The following is a 20447-nucleotide window of genomic DNA, read 5'->3' on the forward strand; positions in this document are numbered from 1 at the left end:
ACACAAGAGCCTTTTCCTAAGGACAAATGTAAGATGAGGGATGAGTGAAAAATTCTTAAGCAAGGAATACTTTCCTTCAGTAAAGGAGAAACACAACAGGGAATGTTTAAACAAACAAGACATGCACAAGTACATGAGACCTCAGGTCCTGAGAGAGCTGGACAATGTCATTGCCAGGATACTCTCAGTTATATTCAAAAGATCATGGTAACTGAGGGAGCCTTTGGTGGACAGAAAGCAAGCAAATATCAATCCTAGCTTCAAGAGGGGCAACAGAGAGGATCTAGAGAATTACAGACCAGTCAGCCTCACCTTAATCTCTGGCAGGTAGTTGGAGTGCCTAGTCTGGAAATCACTTCCAAACCTATGAAGGACAAGAAGGTGACTGCAAGTAATCAACACAGATTTATAAAGAGGAAGTCATGCCTAAACAATCTGTTAGCCTTCTACTGTGAGGCGGCTAGCTCACTGGATGAGGGAAGAATAGCAGATATTGTCTATATAGACTTTAGCGAGGCTTTCAACTCTCTCTCCCATAATATCTTCATAGACAAAATGATGAAACATACACCAGATAACTTGACAGTGAGGTAGATTGAAAACTGGCAAAAAAAAGCTCAAGCAGATGTGATCAGCAGCACAAATTCCAGCTGGAGACCAATCACTACGGATGTCCCCCAGGGGTCTATAACATGGCTTTATTTACAACCTGGACAACTGGGTAGATTGTATCCTCCACAAGTCTGCAGATGATACAGCACTCGAAGGAGTGGATTAATATACCGGGTGGTCACACAGCCACACCAAGGAACCTTAACAGGCTTGAGAAACTGGCAAACAGGAACCCCATAAGGGTCAACACAGGGCAATGCCAAGCCCTGCACAAGGGCAGGAATAATCCCAGGCACACCAGTACATACTGGGGGCCAATGAGCTGGAAAGCAACTCTGCAGAAAAGGCCCTGGGGTCCTAGTGGACGATGACTTGACCACATACCAGCAATAAGCCTTTGTGGCAAAGAAGACAAACAACATGCTGGGCAGCATTAGGAAAAGCACTGCCAGCAGATCAAGTGAGTCTTCCTCACTACTTAGTACTGGTGCAGCAGGATTTGTGATCCTGTCTCCACTTCTGGGCTCTCCAGAACAAGAAAAATACGGACCTACTAGAGTAGTTCTAGCAAAGGGCCACAAAGAAGTCTATGGGATTGGAGCTTTTGTCATACTAGGAGAGGCTGAGAGAGACAGAATTTTTAAACCTTGAGGAGAGAAGGTTCAGGGGGGAATCTTACCAATGTGCATAAACACCTGATGGAAGGGAGGAATGAAGATGGAGACAGACTCTTCTAGTGGCGCCCAGTGACAGGCAAGGAGTCAATGGGCACAAACTAAAATACAGGAAATTTTGCTTCACCACAAAAAATAAATGTTTAATGTGAGAGTAGTGAGACACAGGCAGAGGTTGCCCAGAAAGGTTGTGGAGTCTCCATTCTTGGGGACACTCAAAGCCCAGTGGACATGGCCCTTAGCAACACACTCTGGTTGACCCCGCTTTGAACAGGGTTATTAAACTAAAGGATGTCCAGGCATGCTTTCCAGCCTCAACTATGCCATGATTACTTCCTTCTTTTCTGCCAGGATTAATATTCACAGTAGACTTCTAATTTAATTTTCAATCCTTTCTTTCCAGTGCATGAGCTTGCAGCATGAGCTGTATGGGCAGATATAGAATGGGCTTCTACGACAATTGTCCCTGGAGCACAGAAGACAGCCCATCAAAAAGGAAAAAAAAGGATCAAGAAACAAAAAAGACAATAGATTAAAAGCATACACAAGTAAGCAGCAACTTGAAACCTACTCCAGAATTTAAAGAAGGAGTGTTATATTTTCTTTTCTGAATGTTCTACTGAGAACAAAAATATTTTCCACACTGACTTAATTATATTGGAGATGATATATGCAGCAGAAAACAGAGATGGTACTGTCACACTAAACGACATGCTGTCTATTATCAGCCATCATAATCTTGAAGAGAAAGGATTTCCCTTCCCTTTGTGGAGAGTTCAGGTTTCTAATCCTAAACATTATACTAGTACACTAATTCTACACAGAACTGCTCAGTCTTGCTTTTTTCTTTTTGCTTCAATGCACTGGCAACATATTCTAGTCCTTCAAAAGTACAACTCACAAAATACACAATTATTTATTTTTTCTTGTAAGTTAACTTTTTAGTCCATGGGAATGGAATCATGAATGCTTTAAGTATTTTATTTTATATCCAGTGTCCCATAGAAAGATTTCACTGACACTAGTACAACTGTCCCTTATGTATAGAGATATATGAGATTGGAATCCAACTCAACATGAAACTCCTTCAGGCAGTATATTGGATTTCAGACAATGACATTCTACAATTTTCTGGAAAAATAGCTCTTATAGAAAACAATCTTTCCTGGATGTTAAGCGGTTCCTTAAGGTAGGCTCCAACAGGAATCCTGGAAGGCATGATGGTTCAATAATTCTTCTAGTTGATCTTTGAGGAAGGTGTTTATGATATTGCTTACTGTATGTCAATGCATGTAGCCAGCCCATATATAGAAAAAGTGACTTGCTTAAGAGGAACTACTGTGTGCGATTTCATGACTAAGCTGGGCTCTTCAAGGGCTGAATTCAGCACTGGCACATGGAAGTTAAGCAACTTATAGAATTTTGGCCACCAAAGCATGTGAATATCTGGATATCATTATGGCATTATTACAGAAACTTCAGAATTCAGGTATTTTGGATTGTCATTAATCTAAATGAAGAGTCACAAAACAAAAGTAACCATCTTTGAAAAGATGTAACTTTTAAATCTTCAGGAAAACACAGACAACCTCAAAACAAAAGAGAAAAAAAACAAGTGTCCTGGGTACAAGCAGCAAACATCATTATAATAAATATTTCTAAGAATGGCTAGGAAAATATTTACATCCTCCCATCATTATCAATTGCTCAGTTTTATTTAATAATAAGACTTAGCTCCACCGAACTAAATAAGGCAGTAATGACTATGAGACAATCTGTGCTCCAGAAGGTCAAATAAACATTGTCAAGAACATATGTCAAGTAGTCACAGTGTTATTGAAGGGGACTTCGGTACATTCATACTTTCTGACGTACTTACCCAGCTTTAAGAAGAGAGACAAACATACTTTAAAGTCGCAGAGTCTTCAAGTCTTACAAGAACGTACATACTTCAAGTTGTATAACAAAAATGAACCTCTATTTATTTCATGTAGTATCTTAATATAATAGTAGCTTTCACTTAAACAATGAGATTTTCAGATTGCTAAATGGATTAGGTAAAATACAGCAAACCCCATCCCAACAGTATTTTCTTAAAACAGACCATCCACCTACAAGTAAGGAATATTTCCTTGAAGATTCAGTCAATCATTAAATGAAGCTGCTAGCTTTGAATTTAGTAAATTTTTGGAATTTTCCAAATACAGAAGCACCCTAATATTCTTGCTTTTCAAATAGTGATCAATCTCTTCATGTAAGCTACACTTCATTTTAAAATGACTGTTTCCTGATTAGACAAATTTAATAGGAGCAGCAGATCATTCTTCTGTTAGTAAAGCTATGCAGCCAGATTAATACTGAGATACAATTATCACTGCGAACACTCTTTCCACACGGAAAATCTAAGGCAACAACATTTAGCTTAATCCTCTTAGGAGGAGATTTATAGAAAATATAGGCCTGGATGAGACTTGTTTAAAATCCAGCTGCTAACAGAGGATGCACCTTAAGCAGGGTTTTTTTGGAGCAGATTGGCCTTGTCAGAAATAGCTTAAGTATACTTTCAACTGGCCTTGATTAGGCTGTAAACCACTATTGATTAAGAAAAACAGTGAAGTTATTTGGAAAAGGAATAACTCAGTGTTCATACTTGCAGAAAGATTTTACCGATTTAGTTCCTTTTCATACTGTATTGAACTTTTTTCATCCAAGTAAAGGTTGGTAATATTAATCTAGGTAAGATCAAAACATCCTTGAAACTAGTTAAAACAATCAAGCACATAAAGGTTGTGAAAATTAGAAGCTCTAATCAAAAGACTTAATAATTTTGGTATTGCTATATAATACAAAACAGAGAGAGAACTAATGAAATGATCAAGGTGATAGAGATATATGTTTTGTCTTACTTGTCCAGGGCTGTGCTGGTGGGCATGCTCCTACCAAATCCTCGGACACCCATCTGACAGAAGTATGGAATGCAAGACAGATTGGCAGCAATAATTGCCAACGAATCAGATGCGTTAACAAAGAAACCATTTTGGCCAAGGATCATGTAGCGGTCCTGAAGAAGACGAGATACAAAAAAGCGTCTTAAATCTTACATTTTGGGGAAAGGTAATCTCTTTTCTTAGATCCACTGTAGATACAGTAAAAAAGGAACGGCTTTGGGTTACCTGGATCCCTGTTTGGGCAGAATAATTTATTGGCATTGTCCTGACAGCTTTACAGTTTCACTATCACACCATAATTCCCTCAAGCCCTACAAACAAAAGTTCCAAATCAGTCCCTAGCATCAGCCTCCTACATGATACTTTAGTAGGTCTGTTCCTGCCAGGGAATGCTTGTGTAGGAGAATCTTTCTGCCAATGTCACGCACTATACAGGGAGTAGGAGGGTATTTTGTGTATAAGGACAACAAAAAACAGCTTCTGTTCTTCACAGCCTTTTCATCATTCCCACATCCTGTCGGGTCAGAAAGCCATTTCTGTAATACTTTGTTGGTAGGCTGATAATATGACATAAAAAAAAAAATAAAACAAACAAGATTAGGATTAAGTGCTTTATTTAGCTAAAAAACCTTCAGTTTGTGATGTTAACCAAAACTGACTTCACTTAGTTACTTAGTTACTACGTAACTGTGACAAGTCAATATTATCTGTATATGCTGCCTTTTCCCACCTGGGGAAGTTTTAAACCAATACAGAAAAGAAAAAAAAAAAAGCCTAATATTTAAAGAATTCTCATTCCGGACTCACATCCTGTTCAATTTGCAAACATCTGCAGGGCCAAATTACCCCATATGTGTCTGATTTATGAGTACAAATACTATAACCTTTGCTTGAAGGTATCATCACCCCATTTTGAGGTCTTACTGAAAAGCAAATAAATTATACCTACATGTCCCATATCTAACCCCAGATAAAACAACAACTACGTTGAAAACTCCAAATGAATTAAAATACTTACTCCATCAGCATCAAAAGCAGCTCCAAATCCATACTCTCCACCTCTCATAGCCTCCAGCAAGGCAGTTGCATATGTTAAATTGGGATCAGGACGCTGTCCACCGAAATCCTCTAGAGGAACACAGTTTATGGCAGAATTTGCAGGAGCTCCTAATTCATCACACAGGATTCTTCTCACATAAGGTCCCATAACTGTAAAAACAGAAATCTGCCATGCAATCACAAGAGCATATGCTTGACATTTAAATTTTTCACAGTACCGTGGAGACTTGATACAGAACATACTTTCAGCAACTCTATACATCTGTCTTACCAACAGAAGACAGACTATTATTTCGTATAAAAGTATGTGATCATCCCCATAGTAAATGATCAATTGGCAAGTCAGCATCAAAAACACACTGCCCCACTAGTGGAAGTGAGAAAGTAATCACTGAAGGGTGAAAGATCAAAGTTTTATTTAGCTATTATTAGGGAAAGAAACTATCATATACATTTAGGGGTATTCCTTACTAAAATAAAAATGAGATGCTATTTTGGGTGTCCCAGAATGCAAGTAACAGTTTAACAAACATACTAGCAAAGAAAGTAAACAATAGGTGAATACAAATGGGGAATAAACTCCTCAAAGGTTTCTAATTCTTGTTGAAATTACAACAGATTTGTCCACCAATGAATTTTACCACATTTTTTCTACTCTCATGTAGATAATAAATAAAAGTTTTCTTTCAACTAACTCCAAAATAACTCCTTTATTTTTTACGATATAGCCAAATAAGACCCCAGTTCATGCTATTATATCATAATTAGTCTATGCTGTGGACTATCCAAAAGCAACACCAAGTTTCATTTTGGAGCAGCTTTTTATTTCACCTAGATTCCACGTTAAAATCTCATGTCTTTTCTTAATTCCCTAGTAGGACTTACCTGATATTACCTACTGAAAAAAAATATAAATTTATATTCTTCAACCCATGAGTCTTCATCTTAAATAACTACAAGGAATATTTTATAACCTTTAATAGTAAATGTCTATCATTTCAGCCCAGAAATAAAAGGAACCTAAACACACATGCACCTCGAAATGCAGTCATTATCAAACTATATGAAACATTAGTCCACCCCACAATTAAATCTTTTGTTTCTAAGGAGAAACTGTAACGTTAGTCATGCCTGAAATCTACACTAGAGCATTCGATGGCTGAACAGACACTAACAACTGACTGAGCTCTCTGCATTCCTGGTGCAAGTGTGAACAGGTCACACAGATGTAAAAAAACACAACCGACTGCTTGCTCACTTGCTCTTGCTTCCTCTCTCTCCACACATTACACACATTACACATTATTGCAAGAAACTTGTGTTCAAGCAAATTTAGATGCCAGTTCCATAAATATACTATAAATGATGATTGAGGTTCTTATCAAGAGTAGACTCATGATAAATTATTCTTTTATATGCCAATGTTAAACTACCCGTGTCTACATGCACAAAAGCATATTCCAGAGTTGAAGAGCTAGTTTGTAACTAGCTCTTAGTTAGTTTGTAACTAAGTCTCCTATAGTTTGTAACTCTATTATGGTTGGTGGTTCACTTCTGGCTAATGCACTTTATCCAGAAAGGCATTTTGGTGAGTTGCCACCAAAATATGACAAATCCCAACTCCTTTGATAGATTGTTCCAGTGATTAACCACCACAACCCATAAACATGTGTGCTACATTTCAAATTGAATTTGTCTGGCCTCAGATTTCTACTGTTGATTCTTCTTGGTATTTTGGAAAGAGATAACTGGGTCATGATTTTGCTGAACAAAAATGAGAAAAAAAAACCTCTCTGTTGCACAAAGTTCTTGTATATGCTACCGCATGTGTACAGTGTATTTATAGTACGGCTACTTCTCCATCACGATAAAAAGTCATAATGTCCTTATTACCTTACCACCTTGTAAACAAAGTGAACGAACCTGGTCCTTTAAATTTCTTATGATTAATCAGTTTTTCTAACCCTTAGCCAGACCATGCATCTTTTTGGACACCATTAGGATTTTTCAGTACTCTGTAACAGATGTGGGCATCAGAGCTCTACACACTATTTCAATAACATTCTCTCCAAAACTGTATGTGACACAAAGCATTCCCTTCCTTATTGCTCAGCCAACTCTTTGAGGAGTCTTGGGTGGAATTTATTCGTGTTTAAATAATTTTATACCATTTACCCTTAGTAGAGACTGTCCTGCAACATCCTTGGTAACTACACACTGCAAATACTTCATCATCCTTTCATGGCAAGATTAACTCATCCTGCTTGCTTCCAAATGCAGAAAAATAAAAAAAAAATAAAAATAAAAAATTTAAGAAAGTATTGGATACATATGCCTTCGATTCTTATTGAGAAATATCTATCTCCTCACCTAGTAAGGGGCCTAACCCATTGTTAAGATTGCCTTTGTTACTAGCCTAATGCTCAAATCCTGTCTTATTGCCCCAAGTTTTTCTAAAAAGTCTGACTATTATACACCGTACCTTTATTGGTAAACCACTGCAGTGTACTCACAGTTTTGTCCTGACAGTAACTTAAATTCATACCTCCATTCATGGCATCAATCCTTATTTTAATCTGGTTGGGTCCAGTCAGCAAATTTCTGATTGCATTGAAGTCAAATATATTTCGAAGGAGATTGAGGTAGATATCCACAGAATCAACAATTTCCACTGTAAAAAATAAGGTTAAAAAAAATTTGTACAGTTCTCATATGGGAACATGTCTCCCAGAACAGTTTCACAACCCATGCACCTGAACAATAATCGGAGCGTGCAACCCCTATATAATATGGATTTGCTCTGAAGTCCACAGAGGGAAAGTAAAAGATTTCTACTGATTTCAGTGTGGCTTCCATTAGGCTTTAAGCCTGGCACAGGTTAGCAGCTTTACCTGCTAAAGGACTGCAGAAGATGGAAGATGTCTGTGTGGATATAAAGTCACAGTTTCTATTATCTGACAGCAGTATCTGTATCACCCCATCAGGAGAGACATACAGCCTATTCTCATTTTTTTGGCACCTAGAAAATCTGTCTCCAGTTTGTTGTCAATTCACTACTATACTTTTGCATTTTATATTTTACTGACTCAGGAAAGTTAGGTTCAAACACAACATCTGTTTTTTTGCTAAGGTCTTGCTAATCTGAATTGTGAATTCATAAAGGCACAGAGATACAATTTTTCTAGTTCTTTCAGATGTAAAACAGATCAAACTAAAATGAATTAATGAAAGTAAGTCTGTCATAATCAAAGCAGTTATCAAGCACCTGCCAAAAGCCATGCTTTTCAATCATCTTGGAACATATTACTTTTCCTAATTAAATTAAAAAGCATATGTTATACAAATGCCTTTTTATCTGGTTAAATGAATATCTTGAAATAATTTAGTTACAAGTTAAATTATTACTTAGAATATCAGCCAGTTTTCCTCAGAAACACTGACCTCACCCCACTGCTCTTCTTCAGCGTAACATGAAAATGACACAGATATTTTTGTGCCTAAGAAAAAAGCTTAGAATAGATTAGCAAAATACACTTGAACTGAGAAACAAACCCAAAAAAAAAAAAAAAAAAAAGAAAAAAGTTCCCAAGGCTGAAAAGTAATCTGTAAAGCCTATTTGAAAAAGAGTCAATTCTGTGGTATAAAGTGACATTCTCAAAAATTCACTAAAAGACAGTTTTGTATATTAGGAGCAGGGCTAAGAAGATACAGTATATGCAGGATCCAAGCTTCACACAAATGAACGAATGCCTCAACTTCAGTGGAACTGCTCACACATGTTAAGGTAAAGTGCATGCAAGATTAAAATCTAAAAATTATTTTAGTTCCTGCCAAATCCAACTGGCTTATTCTCAGTTGTTTCAACACCTCTATAGTCTTGATTTGCAGGAGTTAGTTCATACAACTGAGTAATGAGAAGTTTGAAATACATCAGATAAAATCTTAAAATACTTTTTAAATTATTTTCATTCTTTCTGCAACTTGATTTTGCATTCAGACCTGTGTAAATTGTATTTATTCATGTACCTGTAGGCCAATTGCAGGAGGGTTCTCTGGCAGCTATATTGTCCCAGAATGATGCATTCTGGGGAGAGATGATTGGGAAACAATTTTTCCTCAGAAGAAAATTCAATAAAATTGAAGTTATTTTTAATCTATTTTTATGCTACTTGTCAGGTATTTTGTTTTGGTGTGTTTTTTTTTTCAATTTTCATTTTGAAAAATACAATTTGGAGAGATTAAAATGCTGAAAAATCAAAATTCAGCTATCAAGTATGATTCTGGAGTGGTGTTAAGAGCTGAATTTTCTTTGCTTTTTGTTTGCAATAGAAGCCAAAAAGAACATGTTATTTTAAATGACAACAGAAACAAAACAAAACAAAAAAACATAATTTAAGATTTGTATTTAAATCACAAACTTCATCTATCAAAATGTACTTTCCCTCAGAAAATGTGTTGTGGAAAACCAGGTGGCTTTAATTCTAGACCGTCAAGAATGAGGAATAGTTCCCAAGGCCACACAGAAGTTTTACACTATTTGGAATATTCCTCTTCTGGAGTCCTTCCTTTGCTTTTAACTCCTTCAGGACAAAATGGCAGTGTTATCTCATTTTAAGTCAAGTGTAGCCATAAAACTGTTGACATGCTTAAAATTAAACATGTGCTTCGTGTTACTTCACATTTTAAGTTACTCCTTCTGTATCTCACAACTTTTCAGAAAGGAAGTATGAGCAAAGAATGAGTAAAGCAAGATTCTCACTAACTGTTCTGCCAATAAGACTTACATGAGCAACTTATACCTAGCCCAAAAATGTTTGTGTTTTCTGTTTAACCACTAGCAGGCCTAAGCACATCTATTCTACAAAGGTATTTGACTAAATGATAAGGCCCAATGCGCTTGCAGTCCATGCCTTAGCTCCCTTGTGTGCAAGACAAATGGAACACTTACCTGTACTGCTTAATATTTTAAGAACTGGTAGTAGTATAGCATTACGAAGAAATTAAATTTTGTTTAAATAGTTACCAACTATCATTCTGCAGCAACTCTAGTATCTAGAATAAACAAATGTAGCATGCATAAAAGCCTATGTCTATACCTCGGAAAGGTTTGAATTTGTTCTCCAGATCAAACTCTTGTCTTCCTAAGCGAGATAAATCAACTCTGAGATCAGGACAAATTGCATATTCCTCCAAGGTTTTGCTGATTTGATAAATTTTATCTGAAACTGCATCTGGAGCAGGTCCTATAAGAAAAGAGAGCATGTTGTTTCATTTTTTATATTTTTTTTTCAATTTTTAAGATTTACCAAAAAAGTTTGGTACTTTAAAAAAAAAAAAAAAGTTTAAGAATGTATCAGCACTATTGAAGAATAAGCCCCAAAAAAGAACACTGTAGTAAAATATGGTCTTTTCTTACATTGTAACACATTTAACATATTTTTGGAAAAATAAAATACAACATGGAAATACAGTGTAATCTCACTCAATGCATTCATAATTTAAGTCAATCATTACCCAGGGAAAAACAATTACAGCCAACTTTCCTTGGGTTTATTGCTCAAAGACTTTGACATTTTTATTTCTAAAACAAATCTCAACATATATATTAATGGAAAAACTGTCAGAAACAGTTTCTGGTATTTTGTAGGGTTTTTGCAAATGCATACCTGTGAAGCTGAGATAGTTTGGTGTTTCACTTAATTTCATTCAGCATAGATTATCATTAATAAATACTTTACCAGATTAACAGTGTTATTTTCTTTCAGCTTCCCTCCAATGGCTTAATGAAATATATCTTTGTTAGAATTCAAAATAACTTTATCGCTTGACAAGCAATTCTGACCTGGAACAGTTAGGTCATTGAAAAACAGAAATCACATCTTACTCATGCATTACTTTTATTACCAAATCCTGACGATTGACTATATTTTACAAAATTTACTGACAATCTGATAAAAATTGCAGGCTTGATGTAGAAATTACCACCTAAGCTATGCTGTATGTAATACAAGATTTCAAAGTTACAACAGAAGACTATTCTGGCTTATCTGACTCTTCTTCTCCTACACTTCCACTCTGAAAAATGACTTCCTATATTCTCTTTTATGTTCACTCTCTCCTGATCCAATGTCTCAATCTTTTCACCACTAAATCCCCACCTCCTCTAGCAATGCTGCTGTATTCAATGCAGTTTTGCCACATGAATCACCTTGCCACATCTCAGATCCAGTACCTCAGATAGTCCAAGGCAATACAACAAGTAACAGTCACTTAACTCTTTACTTGGCTTAGAAAATGACTTCTTACTGGTCTATTCCAAAACTACTTGTAGGGTGAGGACAGGTTTAATTAGCTCTAGATCATCCTCGATGAATGGATATTTCATCTAGAAATATTTCCAGCTAAGGCAATCCCATAGTGTCAACTCTGCATTCTCTCCTACAACTACAGAAATAAGCCTGTTTGCCTAGCCAGGATCTGCAAAATAGACTGCATGAGAACACTGAGCAACAGTAGCCTCCCCTAGGAGCTTGTTGTGGTGCTCAACTATTCTTTGAGACAAAAAGTCTTGCCTGGCGCTTAACCCACATTTTCTCAATGACAAGTTAAACCAACTATTTTACATTTTGTCCTTGCAGATTATCATAAATAATTGAACCCTGTGACCTGTGCTTGAGCACAGGTATATATATTTATAAAGGTTTAAATTTAAAGTTTAATAGCCTGTTTGAATTTTCTTTAAAAAGGCAAAATACACCACAAAAAAAATGCTCCACCAACTGCTACCTACTTATCAAACAGATTTTAGGTGGTACATGGTATTTTGAAGTTTACAGAGTGCTAAAGCATCTAACAGTTTGGTTCTGGTGTGTTTGTGCTCTACCCCTGGCTTTCTCACTGTCTGCCCTTACATAGTCCCTTTAATCTCTCTAGGATTCAAGCCTGTTCTGTTTATAAAATCCCACTGGTTTAACTATGCATGTTTTTCAGTCAAACAATAGACAAGGGAGAAGCATCCCCTTGTCAAGTCTTGCCAGCTTCAAAATAGGCAAGAAAACATTATTTTAAGGGCACTTTGAGATTTTCAAAAGGAACGCACTCTACATTTATGAATTATACAAGGTGTCGGCAATTGTCGCTGTGATGTTTTATGGGTGTGCACAGATCTACAACATAAAACATACACAATGTGTAACACAATTACGTGTGAACTTGCAGATTTCAGAAAATGAGACATCAGCTGTATACACAAATTACATTATTCAAGAGTGAAATTTTAACTATTTAACAATAGTGTTTAACAATAGTTAACTAAAGTGGTACAACTCTCCTTTGATAAATGCAGTTATTTTCTGGGTAAACATGAGAAGTTCTTTCTTCTATATAAGACATGTAAGTTATGCTGCTTACAGCACTTCTGAAATTAAACACTTTAAAGTAAATGCCAAGACAAGCAACACAGAAATACAAGCAAAACAAAGTTCCTTCATCAGCATCTTTATAAAAGGAAGAAAATTGTTACAATGATCTGGCAGACTAAGTAAAATACAATAAAAATGGGATAGTAAATCTCCATTGTAGAAATCTTACCGATCTCACAAGGACTTTAATGAACGCTTAATATTTATTGTACATATGCATGCAAACAAAGGCACTCCTACCCCTGAGAACAAAAAAAAAAAAAAAAAAAAAAAAAAAAGTGTTCTTTCTAGTTCTAACAAAATAACCAAAACCACTAACAGTTAAAATCAGTTGGACTGTATTTTCATCAAACTGAGATGCAATGTGGTAACGCATTAATAAAAAAGGACCCACCTCCATTAGCAACCTCAAACTTGACTCCAAACTCTCCTCCAGGTCCCCCAGGACTGTGGCTAGCTGTTAGAATAATACCTCCAGCTGCTTTGATTTTTCGAATAATACATGAAACAGCAGGTGTGGATAAGATACCATTCTGCCCAATAACCAATCTGCCAATCTAGGTGAAAAAAGAGGTTAAAATATTCTGAATGGTACTAAATTCTTGAACATGAATAAGCAAACACACACACACGCTATACACACACACAGTATAGATGTATACAGTGGCTAAGATGGAAATATAAATTCCTGCTATGGAACCTATTCACTTGCAGAAAAAAAACACGTACACAGGTTGGTTGGATGCTACTCTGGAGTGTGAACAAATATTGTATCTTGTAGCCCTGGTGCAGCAAGCACGAGCATAGGCCCAACAGTGATTTGCAAAGCTTCCAAGCACAGTACCGGGGCATGATCCTGTTATCAGACTTTTCAAGCTATCCCTATGAATCAGCAAAGACCCTCAAATATCAGTATAGTTTACAGCTGACTGTGTGGATACAGTGTGTGCAGGGCTGGAGCTTCAACAAGCTAAGAGAGAACAGCAAGCAACTTGCCTTCATGGAGGAGCCTTTCAGTGCAATCACGAGTACTGAACATACTAAAACTTGTAATCTCTAAGTCACAACTCTGTAACCCAAATATCCTTGGATGTCCTGCACCATAGAAAATACTATTTCTCCTTCAGTCATTGTTTACTCTTTGGCTATTCCAGATGAACAGGCCGCATTTCCCAGGGCAGAGCTGAGCAGAAGTTCTCACCATTCTTAAACTAAAAAAAAAAATGCTTTCAGGTGGTGTTATTAAACACTGACTCAATGTGTTTGGTATTATGTGCAGCTCTGCTGTGTGGTTCCAATTTCAAAACCTTCCCTTCATCACCTACACATACTACAGTTTCAACTCAACATAAATAAACTAGGAGCCAACTAGAAATTTACTTACAAAGAAATAAAAAAAGTTCTAGTTCCTGTGAAACAGGCAAGTAAAAAAGCATTGATGAGAGGGGAAGGTTAATATTACAGATGAGAACTGAGGCAGCTCTATATAGAGCTTCAGAAGATACTGCAAAATATTTTTAATAGCCCCACCAAGACAAAGCAAACCAAACCAAAAAAAAAAAAACCATAAAACCACCTATTCTGTAACAGTTCAGAACGGTTAAAAACAGAAAGGGGGGGGGAAGGAGGGAAAGAGAGGGAGAATACCAAATCCTTCACATTCCCTACCAAAAAATAGAGAGTTCAACCTCAGATTTTTTTTTCTACTTTAAGGGAGATTTTATGGCTTTACAGTCTGTGTGGAAAAGCAACAGCACATGAGATGTCACTACCTGCCTCCTCTGTAGAAATACTTGTTCCTTATATAGATGATCTTCTGGGTCCAGCACTTGTGTGAGGCCTTTAACAGTTATTTAGAGGTGGGATTCCAAATAGTTTCAGAAAAGCAAAGGATAGACAATTTATTAAGCCTGTTACGGTCAACCATTTTAACAATAACGAAAGACTTCCAAATCGAAACAATCAACTTCTAAATGAAAAACTAGTTGTTGTTTTTTCTAACTCTCACAAAACACAGAACTACGGTTAGCTATTTCTCTTTCACTGACAATGACAAGACCTGTTTTCAAATTAAAAATATATATATATATATATTCAGAACAACATAGTCTATTAACTGAGGTTTCTATCTCAAGATCTTGTGCTAGGATGACGTGTTTATCCACCCTGATCTCTTTTCACAGTTTTTGCAGATAATTTTGATTCCTTGGGATCTTTTTGCTAGAAAACAGGAAAGCTATCTAAATCATAAGTAAAGTTCATTGAAAACTTTCAGGGTTCATTTGATTTACTGTTGCTACTACTAGGAAAATGTTTTGTCTCACTGCCTTTTTTTCTCCATGGTAGGGGCAATTATGAAGGAAATGATAAGAAATAAATATAAGAAACCAAAAATTGCAGTTTCTCATTATTCTACCTTAATTAAAATATTTTCCAGGGAAATGTATATGCTTTGGGGGAAAAATTATGCAAATAACGAAATCGACATTTTGTTTCAACAGATGTTTTTTTCTAAGTCATTCCATTGGCATGGTCGATTGGTCAAGGTGGGGCATACGCATGGTTAACACATGTACCAGATGGCTGAACCTCATTTCTGCTCAGTTCAGTGGTATTGAACAATTTTATTTCTTATTCAAGACTAATAATATGGTTTCATTAGCCTAAGATTGAATGATTAAGAACAATACCGTCTTCCTATTTGCAAAACCTGAGAACAACGTTTGATTATTTGTAGAAGAACAAAACACAGTAGTGATTAGTTCTCCCTGAAGAACAGATTAAATGTTGTGCTAGTGCCCTGTGACAGCATTTGCTCTTGGCAGACTCTGTATCGCTTTCTGGCTCTCTGGCTCTCCGGCCTTCCCACTCCTGCTTCTCCCTGAAGGTAAAACTAAGCAGTAATTTACAGTACATGTGTTTGTCAATCTCTCAATTTATCACAATTTACAAATCTTAGGAGCAACAATAAAGGCATCTTTCTTCCGCTTCTATCCCCAAGCTTAGTGAAGTGGCTGATTAAATGTTATTTCACTGATTACAGAACAAAATTAGTATCTCTCTTAGTGACTAGACAACTTAGCATGCATGTAATGTTATTACCATCTTTTACAACTACTTTAAATCTCCTAGTGTTACATTTGCACTTCCTTTATTCAACTGTTTTGAATACTAAACTACTTCAAAAATAGTTTATATACAACGCTACTTGTTACTGCAGAAATGTAATTCCTACATTGTGGAACAAGGAAGACTTTTTTTCATAAAGCAGAAGTGTTTCCAGTTGTTGTGGGCTGACTTTTGACAAGACACACTTTTGCCTCAGAAAACACATACGGTAAAACACCTTCAAAACTCCTCCAGGAGGGGCACTGAAATCACTAGCTGTTCAAGCACATGCCTTGAGACACTTTCAGAATCAAGTTCAAGAAAGAAAACTTTCAATTAGCCGCATTACTTACTGTTTTATTTATACCAGTGCCATGTAAGTAATTTGATAGAGAAATACAGATTTTTTTCAAATTATTTTGAATTTGAATGTGTCCTTTTATGGGTTCTTTTCAGTCCATGAAGAAGTTTTTGGACAAGATGCCATTTCTTGCAAGACTGTTGTGTTAGTAGTGTCATTTAACCATTATTGCCAATTGTACCAAAGCTTTAGAAAAAACACAGAACATTAGTTAACAGGCTTTAACAAACATTCTTCCAGCCTATACCATGTTCATTTATTATGAGAAGGAAAGCATAATGAAAATAAATATTGAAAAAAAAAAAATGTTTTGAACATTTTCTCTCCCTTTTTTAAACTATGAAGCATGTAGAACACTAGAGCAATGACTCAATCTTCCAAATACAGCTGTCAGAAATGGGTGCCAACTCTTAGAACAGAATTGTATATGGGTAAGCAAAAGGACAAGAATTATATTTTGCAAAATGCTTGAAAACAACAGAGCTGAATCTATCTTGATGTATTCAAGTACAAATACATTTATATTTGAAAACAGGGTATATCATGAATTCTTCTGTACTTCTAAGCAAGGCTTAGATTTGTACTTTCAAGCCCACAGAAAATACTGTTTGAAGTAAGCAAAATATGTAGAGTATTCAGAATACACAAATTACCTGGCATTCTCTCTTCACTGTACCTCCATTTTTTCCTGTTCAACACAAACCATCTTTCTCATTTTTCTGGATGCCCCAAATTAATATGAACAGGACTACTTTGTTTTCCCTTCAACATTTGTCACAAGGTTATTGTGTGTATTCTAATTAGAAATGTTATTCATTACACTAATTTCCACACTGTAAAAATACTGCAATATTTAGTATTCCAAATTAAGGATGAAAGTGAAATTGTATGTTATAGTACACAGATATTTTGTTTGTGGTGACCGTTGCAAAGAGCTTTGCTCTATGTGAAGGTCTTCAGTGTTTCTGTGAAAATCCCTGAAGACACTCCTTATAAGTGTACACATCTTCCTCTCTTCTCTTCATTTTGGTGGCAGGAATGCACAGCCTCATCCACTCTTGGCCCAGTTGCTGTTCATTTTGTCTCTGAATCAAATATTAAACTGACATCTAATTAATTTTAAGTAATGAACTCTCAGATTTACAGACTTCACACAATCTGGGCTAGAACAGAAATGAACTAGGGTCTGTATACTGACTCACAATTAAAGTTCCAGTAATATCCTTCTGAAAATCTTGGACAGTTTCATAGCATGGAAAGACTATCTTTGGAATTCAAAAACTTGCATGGCTACAAGATCACAGGCATGTAATAGCTCTTCTAATACTGTGCCCCATGCCACATTCTATTTTGTCACTCTGCTTTTAGTAGCAACAGCAGCAACAAAGACCATGATCCTCAGCAAACTCAAATGGCCAAAAGAATAGTCGTCCTAGCAAGTACTTTAAAAGAACATTTTTATGCAATATCACCACGTGCAGCTGTGCATTTGCAGACAATTCAGTAGATCAACATGGAGTCACTTAATGCTTTTTTATTATTATTCTTTCCAGTAATCTCTCCCTCACATGCCGCAGTCAATTAAACTTGAAAGAATATAAGAGAGTAGATTATATCCTGAACAGCATGGGGCAATGCCGTCCGATCTTTCACTACAGTATCTTAATGATAACTGACTGTCAGGCTCAACAAAGAAGCAAATATGTCAGTCATACAGGTGCAGGAATGAAAGGCGAGATTTTCACGGAAGACCATGGGAAATAAAAACAACATGATATTATAAAGACAACTGGAAAATTCTTTGCCATCTCAAACCTTTACAGCATTATTAGCAGTGATTCCTCTGGGATGTTGCTATGACTTTCCATAGACAAAGCATGATCATCAATTCATGCTTCTGATCAGACCCTGACATAATTGTTTCTCATTTAAATTTATCCTAAATTATGCATCAAAAATAAAGTGCCACATCCAGTTGATGGGTCTAATGGAATACTTGCATTGAATTTATAGTGGAACTGTGTTACATGTCATGGAGTTTTCTGCCTCAGTTCTTTCTGATAAGATACACGGACACTGCTACTGACAGGACACAGGTGAAAAGGAAGATAGAGCCTCAGATATTCTCCTACCATCTCATTTTGCAAAAGTGGCTACTGCAAACTGGAATAGGACAGGACCTGTCTGGCTTTCTTTACACTCCCTCACGCTCCCGTGTGCAGTCCCTTAGCTAAATGAGTTTGCTGCAAACCCATCCATGCGCTCCATCAAAGGGTGACCACTTCCAGCTAGCCTATACCCATTTTTCTGAACAGAAAGATGCGGTGAACCATGTGCAGACTACAGTTGCATGTCATGGACCACCCTGTAGCTGTTGCCAACAGCAGAAGCCTCCACAAGCTGCAGCTGTGGAGTGTATACCTGCAACCCCAACTTGGAGGGTGAGAGCAGGAGGGACCGCTGATGACAGGAAGGCAGGGCAAGCAGTGGCAGCTGACTGGGCAGGGGGCCTCAGCTCATTCCTTGTCCTGGGGCCGATGCCAACTGTGCTCGGCTGCTAACACAGGGAGAATGCGGGGTGAGTCACCGAATTAGAACAAGGGGAACCTAGTGACTCTAAAGGGCAATACTTTTACACTTGATAATAGAAAATCCCCTTTATTTTTATTCTCAGCAGGCACAATTAACCATACGGATCAGTACATGTCTTGCAGGACAGAGAATCAGGTTCAGTTTCTGAGCACTATTTGGCCATCACCCTGCTGGAATTCTGCTGCATGGAAAGGTTTTAAGTGCAGCTTCAAGGCTTCCACACTTTTCATATCATCCTGTCTATGCCAGCTCACTTTTTTTCCCCTTGTGATATTGGCCACGCTCCTTTTAGTGACATTCACCTTGCCCAGAGGGAAAGATATTTGCCCTCAGGAGTATTCCCTTTCTCCCTCCCCCGCCTCCCCCCCCCCCCCCCCCCCCCCCCGGCCAAGTTATACAGCACAGCACTGAACAATGGCTTCAGGGATGTTCAGATAATTTCCCAGCTGTCACATTTTAACAGTCACAGAATAAAATGTGCAATTAGTACTCACTGGGGAAAAGAAAAAAAAAGTGAGGCTTATGGACTTACAGTGTGCTGTAGAGAGATGAGGAAGAGGGTGCACAAGGTGGGGATGGTAGAGAAGGGATGGAGCACATGGAAACAGGAAGACTTTTCAATGTCAGTGTCACCCCACCAACCAGCCTCCTGAATCTCTAAAACTGTATCATTAGTAAGAGTATCGTGCTTTAATTCACATATTTGTGGGAACTGTTGAGCACAGAAACTTTGTTTATTGGCTTCAGAAAACAGTCAGGAGAAACTGTTTCCAAGAAAGTTGCAGTAACTTAAGAAAAGAGGAAGCACTGTTACAGCAAAGTGCCAGCGATCTGTCAAATTGGAAACCTCCTGAGGTCAAAAAGGCTTAATCTGCAGGGGAATGGGGAATGTGACAGGAGAAGTTGGAAGGAGGCAAGCTGACAGGAAAATTAGCCAGGAAGGAGTCCGGAATACAGCACAGTCTGGCTGAGAACCCCCTGCTCTCCTAAGCCCTCAACTTCTTGCCTCCCTCAGCACTTCAGTCCTTGTGGTCACCTTGCAGCCCTAACTCACACTGTCCACACAAGGGACACGCATGACCTCAGGAGAGGCAAAGCAGCTCTCACTGCAGGGCTGCCGCTTTAGCTTTCACTGTGCTTTATCCTGCCCTGTCAGCAGACAGTTCCAGCGGCTTCCCTCACCAAGCCAGCTGGAAGAGGGGCCAGGGGAAAGGGCTCCTCTGGGCCTCCCATGGGGCTCCCATCAGCAAGTTGTGGCACCCTGCTGCTCCCCACAGCCGGTGCTCGCTCCCCGTGCTGCATATCCTGGCGGGTGCCCCGAGAGCCTTCCTCGCACCCGGTGCCACTGAGACTCCGTCCCGTGCCAAGCCCTGCGTGAACAGCGAGTTTACAAAGGCACCTGGTACACAAGGCAGCCAGGCTCCCTGAAACCTCAGGTGCTGCTCAGCGTGTGTTTGGTAGCATCGGACTGGCGCGACCACAATTTAGGGATAAATTAAAACTGCTCGTTGTTTGCAACGGGCTGGCTAAACCACACAGCTCGTACTTGACAGTAATGAGAAGGAAAGATTCAGACACATGGAAATTTGCTTTGAAGTTGAATGACATTCTGGTTATGAAATTGGACTGAATGTAAAGAACTTTGGGGAAATTAAAAAAAAAAAAGATCAAG

General features: G+C 37.7%; 1 protein-coding gene across 2 annotated transcripts in view; it reads right to left on the bottom strand.

The window, feature by feature from the left end:
- Positions 1 to 20447, bottom strand: part of PGM5 (phosphoglucomutase 5) — a 90894-nt gene that overhangs the window by 62279 nt on the left and 8168 nt on the right. For both annotated transcript variants that reach the window (XM_040539904.1, XM_040539903.1), the window contains 5 exons: positions 13109 to 13271; positions 10390 to 10536; positions 7839 to 7964; positions 5253 to 5443; positions 4193 to 4347 (listed from right to left, as the gene is read on the bottom strand). In XM_040539904.1, coding sequence (XP_040395838.1) covers positions 4193 to 4347; positions 5253 to 5443; positions 7839 to 7964; positions 10390 to 10536; positions 13109 to 13271 — 782 coding nt within the window. The remainder of the gene's footprint in view (positions 1 to 4192; positions 4348 to 5252; positions 5444 to 7838; positions 7965 to 10389; positions 10537 to 13108; positions 13272 to 20447) is intronic.

Source organism: Cygnus olor, chromosome Z (genome assembly GCF_009769625.2).
Source record: "Cygnus olor isolate bCygOlo1 chromosome Z, bCygOlo1.pri.v2, whole genome shotgun sequence".
In the NCBI taxonomy this organism is placed as follows: Eukaryota; Metazoa; Chordata; class Aves; order Anseriformes; family Anatidae; genus Cygnus; species Cygnus olor.